The sequence below is a fragment of the Misgurnus anguillicaudatus genome, chromosome 7 (assembly GCF_027580225.2).
Source record: "Misgurnus anguillicaudatus chromosome 7, ASM2758022v2, whole genome shotgun sequence".
Taxonomy (NCBI): domain Eukaryota; kingdom Metazoa; phylum Chordata; class Actinopteri; order Cypriniformes; family Cobitidae; genus Misgurnus; species Misgurnus anguillicaudatus.
In genome coordinates, this window is record NC_073343.2 from 39,060,001 (window position 1) to 39,082,655 (window position 22,655).

At 36.8% G+C, this 22,655-nt stretch overlaps 2 protein-coding genes across 3 annotated transcripts; one reads left to right on the forward strand and one right to left on the reverse strand.

Annotated features, from left to right (window-relative positions):
- The first annotated feature begins 1,579 nt into the window (after positions 1-1,579).
- tulp4b (TUB like protein 4b) lies at positions 1,580-18,827 on the forward strand. 2 transcript variants are annotated; one of them, XM_055172621.2, is made up of 16 exons: positions 1,580-1,752; positions 2,594-2,884; positions 4,642-4,911; positions 6,969-7,097; positions 7,573-7,734; positions 7,833-8,013; positions 9,491-9,598; positions 9,885-10,039; positions 11,456-11,680; positions 11,751-11,985; positions 12,120-12,282; positions 12,457-12,598; positions 12,690-12,783; positions 12,877-13,020; positions 13,119-16,576; positions 16,956-18,827. In XM_055172621.2, exons 2-16 carry the CDS (start codon positions 2,864-2,866, stop codon positions 17,070-17,072), a joined length of 5,604 nt encoding a protein of 1,867 aa, XP_055028596.2. In that variant the 5' UTR covers positions 1,580-1,752; positions 2,594-2,863; the 3' UTR covers positions 17,073-18,827. The 2 variants fall into 2 exon arrangements, with proteins under 2 accessions (XP_055028596.2, XP_055028597.2); XM_055172622.2 differs by having other exon boundaries at positions 12,120-12,264.
- Positions 18,828-21,179: 2,352 nt separating this feature from the next.
- On the reverse strand, positions 21,180-22,611 carry LOC141365403 (serine/threonine-protein kinase pim-3-like). Its single transcript, XM_073869953.1, has 4 exons — positions 22,565-22,611; positions 22,022-22,403; positions 21,759-21,890; positions 21,180-21,366 (listed from the first exon to the last, which is right to left on the reverse strand). Exons 2-4 carry the CDS (start codon positions 22,389-22,391, stop codon positions 21,269-21,271), a joined length of 600 nt encoding a protein of 199 aa, XP_073726054.1. The 5' UTR covers positions 22,392-22,403; positions 22,565-22,611; the 3' UTR covers positions 21,180-21,268.
- Positions 22,612-22,655: the final 44 nt, after the last annotated feature.

Here is a 22,655-nt window from a genome sequence, read left to right on the forward strand (position 1 = left end):
TTTAATTCAAACTCAGGTGTTTTTGATCTGCTATTGTGTCCAACATGGTATTCAGTGTTGGATGTAGTTACTAAGCAATTAGTTTCTGTAATTTAATTATTTTCCCTGAAAGAGTAAAGTAAGGGGTTAAATTAAAGTTACTTCTGATGTAATTGAACTAAAAACTGTGTATGTTATAATACAATAGACATCAAAATTTAAAGTTTAAGGTCAAAATGCATGTTTTTATGTATCCTTCTCACTTAAGTAAGTTAACAAGAATAATTGTAAATATCTAGTAGGCTTATATCCAATTCTTCCTATTAACTGGTTGGTTATTAGCATTAATATAACTGAGATATTTGCTGTTTATTAATACTTAAAAAAACACATATTAATGCCTGATTCTGCAAAACCTTATTTTACCTCCTAAATCTTACCCAATTACCAATACTTAAATTTAACAACTACTTTACTAAGTATTAACAAGCAGTAATTAGGACTATATTTAGGTAAAAGTAGTTATAAATTAGTTAATAGTGAGAATTGGAAAAGTGTGACCAGAATAATATATGTACTTTTTATATGATTTATTCGAGACGTTTTTAGCTTGTATCATTTACAAAATAGAATTTAAAAAGTAATTCGTAATAAGTAATTAAATACTTTTTTAATAATTTGTACAGAGTAATTTGTACAGTTATCTATTACAACGTAATGGGTAACTAGTAGTTGTTGTTGTTGTTATTATTATTATTATTATTATTTTAGGAACCAAACACTGATGCAAACAAATGCCAACATGTGTGAGAATGTGTGCAACGTTGTGTGTGTGTGTGTGTGTGTGTGTGCGTGCGTGCGTGCGTGCGTGCGTTTTGCGCAATGCCTTGATGGCAGGCAATAATAATAATAAAATACAGCTCTAGTCCTTTCATTAATTTCATAAAGTCTTTAGTAGTTTCCTTAGTTTCAGGTAAAGCTTCTGGTTGCAAAAAAGTTGACTCAATCAATAATAATTTGCCTATATTTCAAAACATGCATTATTTACCGCATTCATCACATCTCGATCTTTCAACTGTCATTCCGTACGTGCGAGCACTACGCATCCAGGCGGATGATGCCATCAAAGTAACGCGAGACAGATTTGAAACCAGACCCCTCCGTATGATTTCTCGAATAGTTCTCGCGGTACTTTGATGTCATCTGCATGTCGGTTCTTGTGGCGCTGCGTAAAGTTGAGTACATCTAAAAAATAAACTTGGCAGATAACTTCCTCAGCGCATGTCTCCGCCTCGTCCATTATTTGAATAGCAGGATAAGTTATCTCTTCTCAAGGTGATAAATACACAAGGTGGCAACCATACAACCGTGTGTATTCAATCTTAGTAAAATTTGTTTAACATAACAACTGCTTACGCTCCAAAACAACTCAACATGACCGTCCATTATTTAAATGAATGCTTTCATACTCCACATAACAGGACCAAAGTTAAACTTTTGTATAAAACCCACAAAATAAAAATAAGGATTGATGTCAACAGTCTGTACACCGCAGTTGTTTTATATACCATCTGGATTGGTTTGCCGGTCACGTGATCCAAAGCGCCATTCCGTCAATGCGCGGGTTGCCTGCGCACGCCGAAGAATCCCGCATAATGGAGTTCTTTTGCGCCAATGCACTGGTTTCAAGTGCATTAGTTTGATGTGCGTGAGGCACACTCCACCGTGTGCATTTGGCAACCATTTAGACGCATTGAGAGCGAGTTGACAGAGGTGAGTTTGCCCATGAAAATTAAGGCAGATTTTTGTATGTCTCTTGAATGAATTCTCTTCTTGTTTAGTAAATTGCGTTTTATTTGGATGACTTGCAATGTTATACCATTAGGCTTTGCCGATTTACAGATGGTTGTATAATCACGAGTGTAGGTGGTGATGGATTTAATCTAAACTGTACCCCGTTTAATTACCTTAATTAGCTATCACAATGCAAATATTATCAAATGTTTAACATTACGACATGTGTGACATGGCAAAGCTATACAGCTTTTTTGTCGATTGTTATGTAGTTTAATGGCAAAATGTCGAAAATCGTTCATACCTATATATTTGCAGCAAACGCATGAAAAAAAATAACATATCTCTATTGGACATAATGATAAATGTAGTTGTGAAGTATTAGACAGCATGTCATTAAAATTCAGTCATCATCCCACATCCCTGTTGCCATGACGCCTGCGAGCTGCCTCATCTGCTTTAGTTCTGCATACTGTAACGTTACTGCCCGTTTGCATCTGTTTTTCAATAGATGTTTCGATGCATAAATTGCATTGCGTATGAAAACACGAATTGTGGGGTCTTTAAACGTCTCTTGACGTCATAGGGATCCAACGTCAGCCCATGTGTGGGTTCAGACAGAAATATATAATCTTCAATGTCTTTATGGCATGCAGATCTGTTCTCGTTGGTCTTTTCTATTCTACAGTGTGCAGATAATATATGACTGTTTCAGTGTTCAGGGTGCAATGCTTTATCCTTTCTCTCGTGTGTGTGTGTGTGTGTGTGTGTGTGTGTGTGTGTGTGTGTGTTTATTTTCTGTGTGTTTTTCTCTGTACAGAAATCCTGGACTACTGAAAGCTCAAAGCTTGCATTATATAATGAAGATTTTATCTGATTTAGACCTAATTTAAAATATCTTGTTGAATATAAAGAGAGTAAACTGTATTGCTCATGATGTGCAATAGCTGCAGACTATAATGGCCTGATCTTTAGTCACATTTTTTCTAAAGACACATCTGCAGATAAGCAATCTCAGGTTCTGCTGCAAATTTTTTTGAATAAGCAAGCAAAATGGAGCACTCATTTAAAGACGGAATTCGGACTAATAATGTCCAGGGACTATGAAGAGGTAAGTATTTTCAGTTTTTTTTTTAAATGTCTTTGTTTTTTAGATTTAATATTGGTGCTGGGCAAAGATTAATCGCAATTAATTGCACACAAAATAAAAGTGAATTTTTGCATAATATCTGTGCTACAATTATGTATATTTAAACACAGACACGTACATATATAAATTTCAGAACATTTTTATATATCAATTTTTTTGTTTATATATAATATAAAATATAAATTTATATATATATATATATATATATATATGTAAATGTTTCTTAAATACATGCATTAATGTGTGTGTATTTATATATATATATATATATATATATATATATATATATATATATATATATATATATATATATATATATATATATATATATACATAATATTTACACACACTCATATCTTATGCAAAAAAAAAACACTTTTCATTGCCCAGCACTACTTAAAATATATTCAAAGAAAAGTTTAAATGAACTGAAGTAAAAAGTGATGGTAAATAATGATAACATTTTTCACCCTGAACCAAAAAAAACAGTTATAAGGGTCAATTTTTTGAAATTGAGATTATACTATTTGAAAATCTAAGGGTGCAAAATACTGAGAAAATCAATATATCAAAAAATGAAGTCATTAGCACCTGCATGCATTGACAAAAATAAAGTTTTGATATATTTGCAATACGAAATGTACAAAATATCTTTATTGAACGTGATCTTTACATAATATCCTAAAGATTTTTTTTAAAAATTGATTATTTTGACCTATACAGTGTATTTTTGGCTTTTGCGACAAATATACATTATCTTATATGCATTATAATTGTGACATATAGATAAGTCAAATAACAATTTGTAGCATCCAATAATATATTTGCAATAGTACAAATACCAACAATAATATTTTTTCTCATGCATTCATTTAAATTTAAACACAAAAAGTCCATATTCATGTTCTCTAATACAGATGCTTTCTATTTCTGCTTCATTTTGCTAAATTTAATATAATGTGGTTGACTTAATAAATCAATTTACGCCTATATATATATATATGAAGAGTTTGTTGCAAAACGAGATAAATCCATTTTTTTTTATTTTTGTCAAAACATGTTTATTATTATGTTATCATGTTATTATTTTGTTTTATGGTGCTACTTAGCTGTATTTTTTAAGTTATGAAGATTTAAATCAAAACAAACCAACTGCAGTTGAATTGATATTAATTGGAATGCACAACCAAAAAATGAGATTTATGAAAAATTAAAAAAACTGAGTTTTTTTATATAACAATAGTGACAGATAAGCCTACTTATACATAAACTTTATTCCATGAAATACAATAGGAGAATCAAAGCTAATGTAAGAATTCGGGGTATTTTCCCGGACAGGGATTATCTTAAACCAGGGCTAGACCTCAGTTTAATTAGGAAATATAGTTTTAACAAACATGCCTTATACTAAAAACATTACTTGTGTGCATTTTGAAGCAAAGCAAAGGGCACTGATGTATTTTAAGATATGTCAGCACAAGTTGTTTTCAGTTTGGACAGATCTTACATTTAATTTAGTCTAGCACTAGTCTAAACCCTGTCCGGGAAACCGCCCCTTAATGTTTATTTATTTATTTGAAGTTTGAAATCCTCCTTTATTGTAGTATGTTAAAATTCCCAGCACATTTTCTACCAAATTGCAACTTTTATATTTTGTAAAAGAAAGTCATTGGATTGGGATTTGGACTAAAGTTTAATTTGATCTTCCTCTCCTGTAGCCTGGTCAGTCAGTAGGGATGTTGGCTGCAGTGGAACATGGTCCCGTCCTCTGCAGCGACTCCAACATCCTCTGCCTCTCGTGGAAAGGGAGAGTTCCCAAGAGCGAGAAGGAGAAGCCGGTGTGCAGGAAGCGCTACTATGAGGAGGGCTGGTTGGCCACCGGGAACGCCAGAGGAGTTGTGGGTGTGACGTTTACATCCAGTCACTGCAGAAGAGACAGAAATACCCCACAAAGAATCAACTTCAATCTGCGGGGTCATAACAGCGAGGTGAGGCCTTGCATTTATAGGATTTTCTGGTAACAAATTACAAAAACTGGCAATATTTGAATGTTTTTACATCTTATTACACGGCTCTCTGGAATGCTTGATTCTGATTGGTCAGTTGAGACATTTGCAGGTTCGTTCTTTTCAAATAATAACCGCTTCAATGTAATAACGCATAGCCGGTACTACTTGTACGAGTAAAATCGCTCCGCGCCAATAAAGATCAATAAAGATTACGGTTTGGCGCCATCTTGTGACAAACACTGGACAACCACGACAAGACACAGAGAGCTTACTGAGACTGAACTTGACAAAATAGAGCATGACAGCTACGAAGCCAACACACAAAAAAATACAGAATGGGCATTAAAACTTCTCAAAGACTGGCTAAAAGAGAAAAAAATAGAGAGGATCTTAATAAGGTATTACGATCATTTTATGCATCTGTGCAAAGTTTCGCGGAAGGATAAACATGTTAATTTAAAACAAATATGCCAATAAAATTTTTCAAATTCATATTCATGTCCAGTTTTTTTTATTATGTGGCAAGTAGCCGTGTAATAATCGGGATAATGTAGAGGCAGCTTCGCGTCGGGTCCTGATCACACTGTCGGGGCTTATTTCCCAATAACTACCGGCTGCCTCTACATTATCCCTTACATATATTGTAGTATTGAAACACTTTATATCCAAATGTCAAAAAAGTTACTAAAATCAATGAACAGCACTAATAAAGCATCATTCTTACAGATCATTAACTAAAAAAAGTGGGTTTAGGGTTTAGTTACTCTTTAAAATCTGCTGCTACTGTATATACAAATATAAACATGAACCAAAATGAATTAATTAACAAATTTAATATTAAAGACTTTGATTTTACTTAAAATTTTTGGAGATTATGTTTAAATTATGTACAGTTTAGAAAATGCTTTTAGCGGACACATTGAGTTAGATAATAAATTATTTTTTGTAGTAGCAAAGCTAACCACCTATAGGGCTCTATTTTAACGATCTAAGCGCATTATCTAAAGCGCACAGCGCAACGTCTAAATGGGCGTGTCCGAATCCACTTTTGCTAATTTAACGACGGGAAAAATTGTTTTTGCGCCGAGCGCATGGTCGAAAAGGGTAGGTCCTTTTGTAATGGGAGTATTTTGGGCGTAACGTGCAGTAAACCAATGAGAGTCACAGCTCTCATTCCCTTTAAAAGCAAGTTGCGCTGGCGCTATGTCTAATCCCTATTTAGATGACGGACTTTGAAAACTGAAAAACTAAGGGGAGGTAGAAGATCCCCAGTTTAAGATTAATGTTAAATAATTGTGTTGTTTTTTACTTGTATTGAAATTGTTATTTTTTTATTAAAACCTTTAAAACCCGTTTTCTTTTAGTCATGGAAGTAAAAAGCAGGCTTGTAATTGCTTTAAATGTATGGCTATCCAATATCATCAAAACATAATTTACAAGTATGTAAGATAAGGTTTGTACTCTAAAAATACTTTATTTGTAACAAACAGGAGATAAAGAAATTACAAACGGCTCTCCTCACGTTTCAGCACTTTGGACAGCGTTTTTTTTAGCAAAGAGTTTTTTTAAGCATTACTTACAAATGTTTCTCATCTCGCCATATCCACAGGTACATCATATACAATAAATCCGTGAGGTAGCATCCGTAACGCGCCAACAATGCGCCTGAACACGCCTCGTTTTTCAGACCAGAACGCCCATGGGCGCAAAGGGGGCGCAAATGCATTTGCTATTTAAACAACGCGGCGCTAAACGTGAAAATTAGGGTGGAAACTAGTGAAAGACACTTGCGTCGCGCATTGCGCTGCATTGCGCCGGGTGTAAGATAGAGCCCTTAATCTTTTAGAAAAAGTCATAAGCTATTGCAGCATTAGTATATTACCCAGACGAGTTATGTGAATGCTTTGTTCCGTACAGGCTAACTATTGCGAGATAAGTTTACTAGACAAATCATGTGCATGCTTTTTTAAAGAGAAAAGTCTTAAGTTTAGACTTAAAGTTAATATCAGCATTTCTGAGGTTTTGTATCTGTGTAGGTTGTCCTTGTACGATGGAACGAGCCGTTTCAGAAGCTTGCCACATGTGATATGGAGGGAGGGATATTTGTGTGGATCCAGTATGAAGGAAGATGGTCTGTGGAGCTGGTAAACGATAGAGGCGCACAGGTATGTTAGCATTTATCTCTTATTTTATCTCTTCGCCAAGCTTGGGTATGTTTTCATGAAACTAATATGATTTCAAAAGAAAGAAAAAAATGTATGTATCACTTTTCCCAATACGTAATGTTTCACAGCAGCCTTACATGAGGTGCTTTATTTTCTCTATATACAGTATATGAGAAAAGCCTAAAGTCATGGTGACAGAACAAAACTTGAAATGTTTAGGTAGAGTATGTAAACCAATGTGGAAATAAGATGCATAAAAAATTATGTGCCATTACTGAGCAGAAGAGAGGATTTGTCCATCGTTAGGCAAAAATCAAGTTCATAATAAATGTTTTGGTAACGGTTTCAGATGGGAAAAGGACATCTTGTCTTTTTTATCAAATGCCAGCATATTTAAAAGGGCAATAAGAATGATTAAAAGTAGCCATTATTTTAACGCAAGCAGATTAATATGAGCTATTTGTTTGTCATTTAGGTTAGCGACTTCACTTGGTCACATGATGGTACACAGGCATTAATCGCCTACAGAGACGGTTTTGTCCTGGTGGGTTCAGTGAGTGGTCAGAGACATTGGTCATCTGAGATCAATCTGGAGAGTCAAATCACCTGTGGGATCTGGACACCAGATGACCAACAGGTAACCCTTTGGTGTGACATCATTACATTTTTAGAAAACTCTTTCTTGATTGGATCATTGGGATAGTTGTCTGATGTGTCTCTATTGTGATGCTCAAGGTGCTGTTTGGAACAGCAGATGGACAAGTCATAGTTATGGACTGCCACGGCCGCATGCTCGCTCACGTTCTTCTTCATGAGTCAGATGGTATAGTCGGGATGTCCTGGAACTGCCCGAACTTTCTAGTGGAGGACAGCACTGAGAGCGATACAGATTCAGATGATCCTGCCCCGGCTCAAGGTGCATTTCATTATTTCGGAGTATAGGTTCTTCAACTGGTCTTCAAGGTTCTTAATGTGTTAACTCTTTCCCCGCCATTGACGAGTTAACGTGTCAATAGGCTTTATGCCCAGCTGCACTACTTCCTGATCTTCAGCCAGCTCCTTGTTTCCTGTCTGCCATTATTGGACAAACTGATTAATCCAGGTGTGCCTGACCTCAGTAGTCACAACAACAATAATCAGACACACCTGGATTATTCAGTTTGTCCAATAATGGCAGGCAGGAAACAAAGAGCTGGCTGAAGTTCAGGAAGTAGTGCAGCTGGGCATAAAGCCTATTAAGAGAAAACACTTCCCTGCCAATAACAAGCTTTTCCGGCAATCCATATTTCCGCTATTATCCACCAGATGGTGCTCTTACCCAACTTTTACCGCGATTATCTTAGGTTTTTTTTTTTTTCAAAATTTGGTATTTTTTAAGAAACTTACCCATATTTGGGAGGTGATAAAAGAAACTGGAGAAGTAGGATAAAAAAAAATTGGTTTAAAAAGCCAAAAAGTCTGTTTGAAAGTCTGTTCTTTCATTTTATATATATTTAAAGAAGAAAATTTTCTGGAAGGCATTAAACTTTTGTGAAAATCATGAAAAATGCTGCCGCTGGCTGGCATCTTGTTTTAAAAACGCTAGCGGTGAAAGAGTTAATTATAATTAAAAATGACTTTCTTACTTAGTATTTTTGTCTTGTTTTAAGTACAAATATCTAAAAATTCTTAAATCTAGATGTATTTTCTTGATGAGCAAAATGACCTTAGAAAATAAGTCTAGTTTTTAGACAAAAAAATATCATATTTAAGTGAATTTGTGCTTAAAACAAGCAAAAAAATCTGCCAATGGGGTAAGAAAAAAAAATCTTAAAATAAGTTTTAAGTTTTTAACTTTTTTCTTAAACATTTAATTTAAAAAAATTGTCACCCATTGGCAGATATTTTTGCTTGTTTTAAGCACAAATTCACTTGAATATGATATTTTTATGTCTAAAAACTAGATGTTCTTTCTTAGGTAATTTTGCTCATCAAGAAAATGCATCCTAATTCAAGAATTTTAATTTTAAGACATTTGTCCTAAAAACAAGACAAAAATACTAAGAAAGTCATTTTTGCAGTGAAATCTCTCAAATCTTACATTTTTGGATTTCTGTTTTTATGGTTTAGTTTGTCTTTTGGTTTAGTTTAACTTTTGTCAAGTTGAAACTTGAGATCTATAGAAATGATGTTACATTGTAGGTTTTTTAGATCAGCACTACACTATTACACTAAAAGCTTTAATAAAAGTTGTCTTAAAATATTGACCAATACCTGTTTTTTGTCTTATGACAACTTTGATCATTTTATTTGGTCCCCTTCAAATGCTGAGTGTACTATATATTTATTTTTTTAAAGTATTGCAATTGATCTATTTTTTTAAGGATTACTTTTAAACTGTTTTTCCTTCCCAGTGCAAAATCTGAAACCACTGCTCACAGTCAGCTTCATATCTGGAGACATAAGTTTGATGAACAACTATGATGACCTTTCACCTAACATCATACGCTCAGGACTGAAAGGTAAAACGCAAATGTGACCAGCTATTGGTTATGTTTTTGCCACTGAATTATTCCAGAAAACAGAAAAGTTTTAAAGGTTTAAAATTACATGCATGAATCTTTAAGTAAAAAACAACAACTCAGTTGTCCTTCTGAAGTAGTCCTACTTTTCTAGATAAAGGAGCTTCTGGTTTGATGTTGTGTGAAAAATAACCTTTAAGGTGTCTGATGTCACTGCACTGTTGATCTATTATGACAGAGTTACAAAACATGCTGTAATCTGATCAGACAGAGTTGTGTTTTTCAGATGTGGAGGTACAGTGGTGTTCTCAGGGAGACCTTCTGGCAGTGGCTGGGATGGAAAGACACGGCTTGCCATCGGACTCCATAATGAGGAACGCTCTCGTCAAGTTTTACAATGTCCAAGGGGAACATATATACACTTTAGAAACTCCAGCCCAAGTGAGCTGTCAAGACCAACGATCATTTAACTAAATCGGTTTATTAGGCAATGGAATTATTTGAGAAGTATGAATATGTATTATGGCTACTATGCAAAATTACTTCATACCTCAACCATGAAGCAGGCTAAGGGCTCGTTAACAAGACCAAAAAACAGGAAATGTTTTATGCATTTTGGCTTTTAGTTTATATGACAGTGTCCTGAAAATGCAAACATTTGAAAATAAGTTTCAAAGTGCAAGATTTTGAAAACAACAGAGTAAAGCTAGAAAGATAAGGAGGGTCCGCGTACAGTAGCCTACGCAAATTCCGTCATCAAAATAGTATGCGCGCACTTTATGCGCATCGCCAGATTTTTGCAACCGCGCATAAAGTGCGCGCATACTATTTTGATGACGGAATTTGCGTAGGCTACTGTACGCGGACCCTCCCTATCTTTTTACACGTTATGTCGCAAATGCTTGTACAGGAAAATGTAGTATTGCAGCCCAGGAGGAGACACATTGCATTTTGTGACACAACTCGCACAATGCGCACAAGACAAAACTTGTTTGTGTAAACAACAAAAACATTAAAACTGCGATGTCATGCGTATACACAGTACATGTTTAGTCTACAGGCAAGTTTACATAATTTTGCACTTTTATTAATAAACCTACCTTATTGTCTGCCCAAACAAAACTGCTCGATGCTTTCGCTGTATTATTTGTTTGTATTTATTTTCTCTAGAAAAACTTGCTCTAAAAAAATGCATATGTGCGCAGGTGCGTAGTGTTTCTTTACAAAGTAACTTCGCCAACTACTGGCCTGGTGGCATAAGGGGCGGTTCACATTTCGTGTATAAAACCGCGCGGAAAACGCAGTCGGTTGTTGTCACATGACCTGCGGTGCTCTTGTGGCATTCTGTTTTTAACTAGACGCGCCTGAAAAAAAAGGGCCTCGCACCGTGTGCGCGCCGCAACGTTTTGCTTTCGTTACGAACGTGCATATAGCACCTACAATTGGAAATAACGAACTTGAGCGATATGTGAACCGCCACTAATACAGCATTTTATTTGTTTTTTGCGGATCTGTGTAAATGCAAAACGTTTTTGTGTGTACGTAAAATTTTTCATATTACGTACACACAGCGTTGTCGTGTAACAATCACTTTACTTTTTCCTTTTAAACGTAGCCTGAAAGTCATTGCAAATATGGCAAAGTTAATTTAGTTCTGAAAAAAATCTAGCGGCATTTGTTTCCAGATGCTTTGATATGTTATTATCTAATGCACTGAAATCAGATATTTTAAGTTTCCAAATGCTGTTTTGGGATACTCTTTAAAACCTGTTAAACTGTAGACTAGTATTTGTATACAGTGATAAAGTATGCAAATTCTTATATTAAAGTGTATGTACATGAATATTGTGTTTTCAGAGGCCCATCACAACTATCTGCTGGGGTCACAGAGATTCACGTCTGTTTCTGGCCTGTGGACCGGCGCTGTATGTTGTGCGTGTGGAGCATCGTGTGGCCAGCTTGCAGCTGCTGTGTCAGCAGGGAATTGCCAGTGCTCTTAAAGAGGAGAGAGATGTGGGAAAACTGAACATGCCCTCCCTTCTCTGTTCCTACGTTACCACAGCATTCATTCCAACTATCAAGGTATGCAGGCAAAGTAAGACGGGTCGCTTTGTGTTAACGTAAAACTGAATCCAAACTCTTGCCTCACCAGCCGCCTATCCCAGATCCAAACAACATCCGAGATTTTGTGAGCTATCCCACAGCAGGGAACGAAAGGCTGCACTGCACTATGAAACGTTCAGAGGAGAATCCAGAGGCTGGAGGACCCTGCTACACACTTTACCTGGAACACTTAGGGGGCCTGGTGCCTATTCTCAAGGGCCGTCGCATCAGCAAACTGCGGCCAGAGTTTGTTATCATGGACCCAAAGATGGACAGTAAAGCAGGTAGAGTGTTCAGCCCAAGCAAACTTGATGCACTTTTGCTGAATATTTTAACCAATGTCCGGAAAATGTTAACATGTTATTGCCTTGACAGCTGCTTTCAGGCAGTCAACTTTTTCTTGTTTCTTGTCTTTCAGATGAGGTTTGTGTAAATGGGATGATCTCCTATATGACTGATAGCTGTAACTGTTCAGACTCCAGTGATATTGAGTTAAGTGACGAGTGGGTTGGACGAAAGTCACCGAAGCTTTCCAGAGGAAACAGGTCTCCTAAGCTTCATAGGTACTCTAAACATATAAGGTACTGTCGAATATATGAGTCACATAAGATTACAGGGTGGCAGAAATGTTTGTGCCTTCAAACCCTTGACAAAATCTGATTTTAATACAATAACTGCATGTAACAAGCATTTTAGTTACAAATCAACACTAATTGAAATATTTTTCTGTTATGTTTTATATTTTCACGACCAAGAATTAATATGGAATCAAGAAAGTCTCCCAAACTTTCTCAAACATCTCAAGAAATGTCTAGGTCTCCTAGGTTACCAAAGAAGCCCACAGTTCGGTCTCCAAGTCTTACTCGAAGAGAGTTTCCCATTGATGGCTTTAGTGAGGTACTTATAACTTCTTGTCCTCAGATGGCACCTCATTCTGTGAGAATTTGGTATACTGAATTCCCTTTTTTTACCTTCTTTTGCTTTGCAGCATAATTACTTGGCCCAGGTCACGTCTAACATTTGGGGAACAAAATTTAAGATTGTTGGTCTTGCCACCTTTTTGCCAGCTAACTTGGGTGCAGGTACGTGAAGTGTTACATAATTGCATGATACACAAGTTCACTTTATTTTGAATTTTTAGTCAACTAATATACTATAAATGTATTTTGTTGCAGTTATTTATAAAACTAGTTTGCTACACTTGCAACCTCGTCAGATGACGATCTATTTGCCTGAGGTGCGTAAAATTTCCTTGGATTTTATGAGTCTCCCAGTATTCAATCCCAATGTGTTCAGTGAGGATGAAGATGATTTACCTGGTAAGAATCAATAAAAAGTTTTAGTCAGGCTCTTCGAATAATTTTTTTTTAAATATCAAGAGTTAATCTAAATATATTCTTTGTTAAAATTTTTGTAGTGATGGGACCTTCTGGAGTGTCAACGGACAACCCTCCATGCACTGTTAATATTCCCATCGCTCCAATCCACAGTCCTGCTCAAGCCATGTCACCTACACAGAGTATAGGTCTTGTCCAGTCTCTACTAGCCAATCAGAACATTCAGCTTGATGTACTCACCAATCCTACGGCCACCGCCACTGCAGCAGCAGCTGCTGCGGCCGCAGCAGCAACAGCAGCAGCAACGGCAGCAGCAGCAGCCACAGCGGCAGCCAGTGCAACAGTCTCTGAGCAAAGTCAGGACACTGTGACAGCACAGTACTCGGTGCCAACAAGATACTCAAACCCTGGACAGGTGATATTCAGTGGACTGGAAATGAGTAACATCCTAAGTGGAACTCTTCCTCCACCTCCACATCATCTGCCACAACAACGTCAACAACAACAACAACAACAACAGGATCATCAACAGTCAAAACATCAACAGCAATTGCAACCACAACAACATCATTTGAAATTGCAACATCAATCACAACAGCTACATCAACAATCGCTGCAGCAGCAACACCTGCAACATCAGCAGCAAATGCAAACACACCAACATCAACAACAGCTCCAGCAGCAACACATACAACATCAGCAGCAACTGCAAGCGCAGCATCATCATCAACAACAACTGCAGCAGCAACACCTGCAACATCAGCAGCAATTGCAAACACAGCAACACCAACAACTGCAACAGCAGCATCAACAGCAGTTGCAACAACAGCAACTGCATCAGCAGCAATTGCAACAGCAGCACCAACAGCTACAGCAGCAAATACAACAGCATCAACAACAAATTCATCAGCAACAATTCCAACAGCAGCAGCATCAACTGCAGCTTCAACATGAGCAAATGCAGAAGCAACAACAACAGATGCAACAGCAGCAGCAACAAATTCGACAGCAAATTCTAGAGATGAGGCAGCAGCAGCAACAGCTTCAGCAGCAGCATCAACAAATACAGATGCAGCATCAACAGATGCAAAGACAGCATCAGCAAATGCAACAGCAGCTCAAAATGCAGATGTCTCTACAGCCTCCTCCTTCAGGGTATGCTACTTTATCCCTGCACCAGTTACATCTGATGCCTCAAATTCCACATCCAGACCAGCCACCAGACAGAGGAGAACAAGTTCTTACTTTAAAAGTCCCATCACGGCCACAGTCGTTTATTGAAACTGACACTCTTGAGGTTCAGATGCGCAAGGTAAACCCTCCACCACCATATCCGGGCACAGTGGTATCTGCAGCAACGGCTGTACCCACCACTGCCCCTCCTGGTCTTCTTATTAGCAATGAAAATGGCAATACGTTGTCAGCAGATGCATGTTTAACTAAAGACGAATTCTCTCTTCATCCACTTGGCCTCCAATACCCGACTCCACTAGGCTACGAAAGGATCACAACTTTTGACAGTAGCGGAAATGTGGAAGAGGTGTGTCGCCCACGGAGACGCTTGTTAAGGAACCAAAATGCCTATGGGGTACAAGGAATGGGCAGCTCTGCCACACTAAAAGTAACTTCATCTGAGAACAAGAAGGTCCTGCTGCCATATAGCTCAGCAACCCTTAGTCGCCTCTCAGTGCCTAGATATTCTATACCAAGCGGAGACCCACCACCATATCCTGACACAGTCAACCAGATAAATACCATCAGGAGTCCCACACAAAGGATTGACAGCAGTCTTATTCATGCCACTTTGCGTCGAGATCGAAGAGAACCTACCTTGAAGGTTACTCAAATGATGGACGCAGTGAGAACTCTACCAACAAAATCAAAAATGAATGGTTCCCTCACTCTCTCCTATCAACCTAGGATACCCACAGCATTGTATACGTGCACTCAGTGTAGCAGCAATACCAGCAGCACTAGTGTAAGTGTCACTGGTGGAGGCACCAATAGCAGTGGAATTGCTGGAGGAACTGTGGTTAGGCAAGAGTTTCCACCTGGCAAAGGGGCTCAACACAGCACCATAATTGTGCACTCCAAAAGTGCATCGCCATTAGCTTCCCAGTCCTCCTATAACCTCCTGAGTCCTACTGACAACAGTAGAGACAGAACTGTATATGTGAACTCTGCCTTTACAGAAGATGAGACCCTAGGTCAACAGTGCCATCTTGAAAAATCTGTACGCCATTTAACACTCGGGGATGTCAATTTGACAGTCAAACGGCCTCCACCTTACCAATGGGACTCTCCTGCAGCTGAACAACTCTGGATACCACAAGAGCAAAATTTATTGCCTGTCCCACCAGGACCTCATAAGCCACCACCATTTATACTTAGCCAACCGCATAACTTAGACATGAATCGTCTACCTTTTGTTCTTTCCACAAAGCCTCACACTAGTCCAAATTCTATGACACTCCCTTCACCCTATCAATTATCTCTTTCACACTTCCCATCAGTGGTAGGGCATGGTGGACCTCAACTGCAGTCTTTGCAGAGTCCCGGACAGCCATGTGCTCCCAACGACATGGTAACATCAAGTTCTTTCAGCCAGCCGGACTCAACTTTAGTCCTGTCTCCAGGTTATCCTGGTAATCTGACTAATCTAGGTTGTTGTACTCTTCCACCCATGTATCCAGGAGCCAGCTCCTGCAACAACTTGCATCTGCATTCAATGAGCTTACATCCTTGGAGCCCATACAGCACTTGCCCTCCTGTGCCGGATCACTCAGCCACACTTCCCAGTAAGAGCCATCAGCTCCTTGAAAAGCCAGTTCTCTCTCCCCCTCCACAACCTCCCCCACCGCCTCCTCCTCCACCTCCTCTACCCCCTCCTCCTCCACCTGTTGAACGCTTGAACCATCAAAGCACCTCAGAGGTGGTCGCAGAAGCTGGTGAGAGCTTTCAGGAGCAGATCTCTCTAAATGAGAGTCCAATTCCACAAGGTGCAGAGAGGTTTAGCAAAAAGGGTCGTAAGAGGCTTGACAGTAGGGTGGAGGAGGCTAACATGTCCGGTGTCTCTGAAGGGAAATCAAAGAAGGACAGTCGAACGCTCACAGACTTCAATTCCCTGATCGCCAGCCCAAGGCTTGGCAGTAGGGAGAAGAAGAAACCTAAAGGGCAAAAGGAGCCATTAAACAAGGCCAAGAAACTGAGTAGGACCTCCAATGAGTTCCAGGACAGCTCAGAGAGTGAGCCTGAACTTTTTATTAGTGGTGATGAGTTGATGAACCAAAGCCAAAGCAGCAAGAAAGGATGGAAGAGCAAGCGTAATCTGAGAACGGCAAATGAACTGGAGGAAATTAAGTGCCGCAAAGCTAATGAGAGGGAGGATCGTAGTCTTGGCAGCCAGGGCTTTGTCTATGTCATGGCCAACAAGCAGCCATTGTGGAACGAAGCCACCCAGGTATACCAGCTTGACTTTGGAGGACGGGTGACACAGGAGTCAGCCAAAAACTTTCAGATTGAACTTGATGGACGCCAGGTAAGCAATTTTGCATGTCAACCTTTTTTTAACGTGGTTCAGCTTAATATGCTCAGACAACTCATTCATAGGTCAATTCCTAAGAAAATTGTAAATACTTTGGTACTGTGTGGCTGTCACTTCATCGATCTGGCCATTCGGATTAGTCAGACACCTTGATGAGTTTGAAGAGGACTATCTGTTTGACCAATGACAGATATACAGAAGTGTTCAGTAAACCTGTTTGAAAAGGGTTGGTACTTGAAAACAGTAGCTTGATAACAATAGTGGGGTCGAAATTCCACAATTCTACCTAATGTTTTTTATTATATAAACAATAGCTTCTAGTAATTAAGCTGCAATCATTGCTCTGCATCTAACCCATAATTTTCTGTCTCAGGTAATGCAGTTTGGCAGAATCGATGGCAACGCGTACATCCTGGATTTTCAATATCCATTCTCAGCGGTACAGGCGTTTGCTGTAGCTCTGGCTAATGTTACTCAGAGACTTAAATAGAAAACCTCTCCAGCAATCTTGTCCATGAGAACTAATGGACTTTCAAAAAGAGATCATTGTTGATTGCAGATTGTGGAAAATGACCCTCTGCTGCCATAACGTGCTATTATTTGTGTAATGCCAGTTAGAAACCAAGAGATCTGGTGACTTTCAGGCAGAGGATACACAAGAAGCACAGTTGATCTGACAATAAATGTAGTGCTTTGAAGAGGTACAAGCCGATTTAAGGGTTCAGTGTGAAAGGAAGTCATTTGGTTGTGTATTGATAGAATATGGTTTTATTAACTATAATTTTTTAATGTATTATGGTGTGATTAAACGCAAAGCTAATCATTAAAATTTGAAATGGATGTTAGATAAGACGTTTTGCTTGGCTATCCCTACCCCCATTTTGTTCTTTCTTGACATTTTTTGTGACAAATTAAGATTTTTTTATGTTGTAAAGTGACATTTTTGACTATTGTTTGTCATCATTAACTTAATGAAAATGTTGAAGGGACAAAACAGCTTATCTCATGGCTCACTTCCATGAAGTGAAATCAGAGATTAAATAACCCAGTGTTTTCCCAATTGTGGCACTAAAACGGCACATTTTTATGGTTATGAAAAACCCACATTTTCTCACAAAATGTCTTCGTTGTATTGCATTCTTTGCACACTATGTTATTGCAGTATCTCAGTAATGTCCTTTTTGAACAAGTCATTGCTTTTTAAACGTTATCAGTAAATAATAGAAATCAGAGTTTAAACTTTTTTTTCGAGTATAGTCAAATATATTATGATTGTCATGTCAGTAACATGACAGAAAAGTGCTGTAGTTAAATGTACCTAAACAAATTTACTTAGTTTACGAGTGTTCAGTGTACTTGACCAATGACACTTTAGCACGAACTATATAGTATGCATTAATTTAGCCAAAAATGTCTTATATTACTGTATAAATCAAACGTAACACACTGTATATTATGCAATTAAAATGAAAATGATATGTAGGAAAGAAAGTTTCTTCTTTTTAGTTGTGTTACAATCCTGATTGCTTATTTTAATTTCTTGTAGGTTTCTTAACAATTTATTATATTCGATCTTAGTGGTTGAACATGACAAAGCAAAGCTTTATTTGTTGTTTCTTTGTTCCTGAATTTCTTAAAAGTAATTTTCTCTTTTGTTGTATAAGAGTCGATGGATAAGAGTGAAGTAGTTGTTTATATGGAAATTATTCTTGATGTTGTATGCTTTGAGGATTTGTAGTTGCAATTATTTCCAGCCACTTTGGGATATCCAGTCCCATGCTAAATTATGTGGAATGTGAGGCTTTAACTGTGCTTTATTGCTTAATTATTCAAATGTACATTTTAAAAATGTATTTCGAGGATGTCTTGGGTGCTTTAGAAGGTGTGCGCACAGTAGACTTTAAGTCAACCAAATAAAATCAAACTGGTTTGATGAAGTCTGTGAAGATTGTTTATATTAATATGTATGGTTATGGCATCTCATCATATGGTCATGTGTATTAACACTTCATTAGAAGTGATTATGTTAAAGTTGGAGTTTAGCGTATACTGGCATGACAAAGTTAAATGATTTAATTTAAAATTAAATTATTAAAAATATATAATTATATATTGTCATTGTATTGTAAGTAAAAGAAATGAATAATAAAGAATAATGTTCTGTGGTGTATGAACCTGACATATTTAAATTGAATTCATTTTAATAAATGTTCCATAGAAATATAAAATAAAATATATTAATTTATTATACATTCTGTGTAATTGAACCTCAGAAAAACAAATCTACTAACCAACAGCACTCCATTGTATAATTTAATGTTTTGTTTAATTCAAATTTTACGTTTTAGAAAGTTTTATGACACGAAGGAATGCACCGTACACAAGGAGGGCCGCACGCTGAAAAAGTTTGAGAACCACTGTTAAAATACTGCCTTACATTTAGTAAGCAAGCTAAACGTGTTTTAAAATTAATGTTAATCTGAACTGACCTGAAGATGGTGCACTACATTGTCAATATGTTTTTCCATTAGAGCTGCAGCGCCGCCTGCTGGGGAGGACAAAACACAAACGAAACCCTACAGTACAAAGATATCTGTAATCTTATATATTTGAGTTTGGAAATTGATCTCTTTAAATTGCATGCCACAATAAAGGAATATATGTTCGACCCACAATCGTCTTACTACTATGGAAGCCCATTTCCGCCACATAAGAAAAAAAATTATGAGATAAAAAGTCAAAATTATGACTTTAAAAGTCATGATTATGAGATAAAAAGTCAAAATTATGACTTTAAAAGTCATAATTATGAGATAAAAATAATAATTATGACTTTTTATCTCATAATTTCGACTTTAAAAGTCATCATTTCGACCTTTTGTCTCATAATTATGAGTTTTTATCTTATGGTTATGACTTTAAAAGTCATAATTTTGACTTTAAAAGTCATAATTATGAGATAAAAAGTCATAATTTCGACTTTTTATCATCTCATAATTATGACTTTTTATCTCATAATTATGACTTTTAAAGTCATAATTTCGATTTTTTTATCTCATAATTATGACTTTTAAACTCATAATTTCGACTTTAATCTCATAATTATGACTTTTAAAGTAATAATTTTGACTTTTTATCTCATAATTATGACTTTTTAATCTCATAATTATGACTTTAAAAGTCAAAATTATAACTTTTAAAGTCATAATTGTGAGATAAAAAGTAAAAATTATGACTTTAAAAGTCATAATTATGAGATAAAAAGTCATAATTATGAGATGATAAAAAGTCGAAACTATGACTTTTTATCTCATAATTATGACTTTTAAAGATAAAAAAGTATAATTTCGATTTTAAAAGTCATAATTTCAACTTTAAAAGTCATAATTTCGACTTTTTATCTCATAATTATGACTTTAAAAGTCATAATTTTGACTTTTTATCTCATAATTTCGACTTTAAAAGTCATAATTTCGACTTTTTATCTCATAAATATGACTTTAAAAGTCATATTTATAATTTATCGGAGCATGATTTTTTTCTTATGTGGCGGAAATGGGCTTCCATATGTTACAGCTTATGCACATGCACACAGGATTACAGATATAACTACAAAATGTTTGTTTGTTTGTAATGCACTGAATTGTGGGACGTTTTTTGAATTTCAGAATTCTGTAAAATGTGCTTCCTTTTTGTTGATTGATTGATTGATAGCTTCATAAATGACTGGCCATTTGATAAGTTGTGTGATAATAATTATTTTGATTTTTGTGATGTCATAGTTTCACTGACATTTATGTATTTTTGGGAGACCAGTGATGTGTGAGAGAGACTTCACATACATCTTGAGCTCAAACCATTTGGGATTTATTGTATCTGTATCAATGCTTTTCATTAGATCATTATTTCCAAACATGTACTGAGATGGCGGCCATCTTGCCGCGGGCGGCTCGCTCACTCGTGGCTATGAGGTTTGATGGTGCAGGTGGGTTTGAATGACCATAGCTTGCTCAATTTTCTACCAATTTTCAAACGGTTTGGTTTCTTACAAATATTAATAACGTGGCTATAATTCTGGATGCTTTAACATGTTTCATGAATTGTTTTTGTATGCAGTGTCATAGTTGACGTTTATAACACGCCAAACCGTTCGAAAATTGGTAGAAAATTAGGCAAGTTATGTTCAATTTTAAAGTACCTTTACCGTTAAAACTCAATGCTACGAATGAGCGAGCTGCCTGTGGTGGGATGGCCGCCAGATGCAGACGTTCCACTCAATTGGCCAGCGGCACGGACGAGACATCTTGCCTTTATACATATGGATGGACTAATGTTACTGCAGTACATCTCAATTTATTGGAAATAAAGTAATTACTGTATTGTTTCATAGGCTGTAAATAAAATGTTTTGTCAAGTAAAACAACATTTTAAAAAGTCCATTACATTTGGTGCTCTTTTTTTGGCAAAAGAAGGCTACCTTACGTTATTATAAGTAATAGAAATTAAATAAGATTTCTTTCACATCTGTTTACCCCTGCATATCAGGGCTTCCTAAAAATTTCAACCAGACATGTATTCTCAAAAAGACACACACCAATTTTTAAAAATAGAAATTTCAATAGTTTTTTTTATTGTTCTTGTCATCAATGAATAAATAACATTTTCATAAAAATATAAACTCAATATTTATTTTTTCATCATCCATGGGTGTTTTAGGAGATCATCTAATTTTGGCTTTCTGCCTCCATCATCCTGAAAACACAGATCCATGAATTCTTCACACTCTGTTAAGAAAGCACAACAAAAACATTGATTAGACATTTGTGACCCTGTCTGTGAAATCCAGGTTAAAGTCTCATCATCTAATAATGAGTTTAGGAGCATCCTCGTTGATTTCACATTAAGGTCAATCTTTGACATGACATCACTCAGTATATATTAAAGAAATCAAGGTTATTTCCCATGTATTTTACATTATGTAGGATGATTTTATGTAGAAAAACATACAAAATAGGTTTATAAACAGTATTGTCATCTACAAGCCTCTGAAATATGCACTATATAAAGCAATGATGATATAATTTATATACCGTATCTGCATCATGTGAGAGGTCACCAATATTGTAAGCTTTGTTTGCATTTAACAGTGTTTGTTTTGTTAGTGCTGTTGTCTTACCTTTGGATGAAGTTCTAGCCCGATCACTTTTGCTGAATGCATAATATGGTTTAGTCTGATCATCTCCATGCAGAATTTTGTAAAGTAAAGCACCCAAAGAACAGATCGTCTCTGCAACACAAGGTCCTAGCTCTGTAATGTAAACAAAACAGGGACATTTCATTACTAAAAGGCATCCAAATCATAGTAAAATGGCATACAGTCCATCCTTGTGAATTTCAATGGTGTGCTATTAGGGGAACAAAAAAACAAAGTCAACTCACCCTCTTTGTCCACGCCATGAACGGTACAAGCTTTCGTAAGTTTGCTGACTCCAAAGTCGATTAACTTGAGCTTCATTGTGTCTGTATTGATCAGGATGTTATCAAGCTTTATGTCACCATGGTAGACACCGCGCCTAAAGCAGTCTTTAGCACCGAGGATCGCTTGGTGCATAAAATCACGTGCCAGCTCTTCAGAGATGCGACGTTTGTCTCTTATAAACTTCGTCAGGGTCACGCAGGGAGCCGGATACTCTAAAACCATGATGTGCTCATCATCTTCAGTAAACCAGTCCAACATTTCCACAATGTGTGGGCTTTTCTTCGGTTTGAGTAAAAGCTGGTTTATAGCCACTTCTGCAACCAAAGGCATGCGGTGATCAGGCTGGTAAAAAAACATTAAAAAGAGGTTAGCTGACTTTAGACATTCAGTGGGGTATATCAGTGAGGTCCAAACAATGCAATTTAATAAGCGTTTGTTGCTTAAATATTATTCGCATAATTTGGACCCCATTGCATGATACATTTTGAATCCTGCCAACTTACAAGTTCGATGTACCGGTTCCTAAACGACTTATCGATTGTTTTGATGGCGACCTACAAGGGAAAATAATCAAATGTTAAGCCACATCAAACT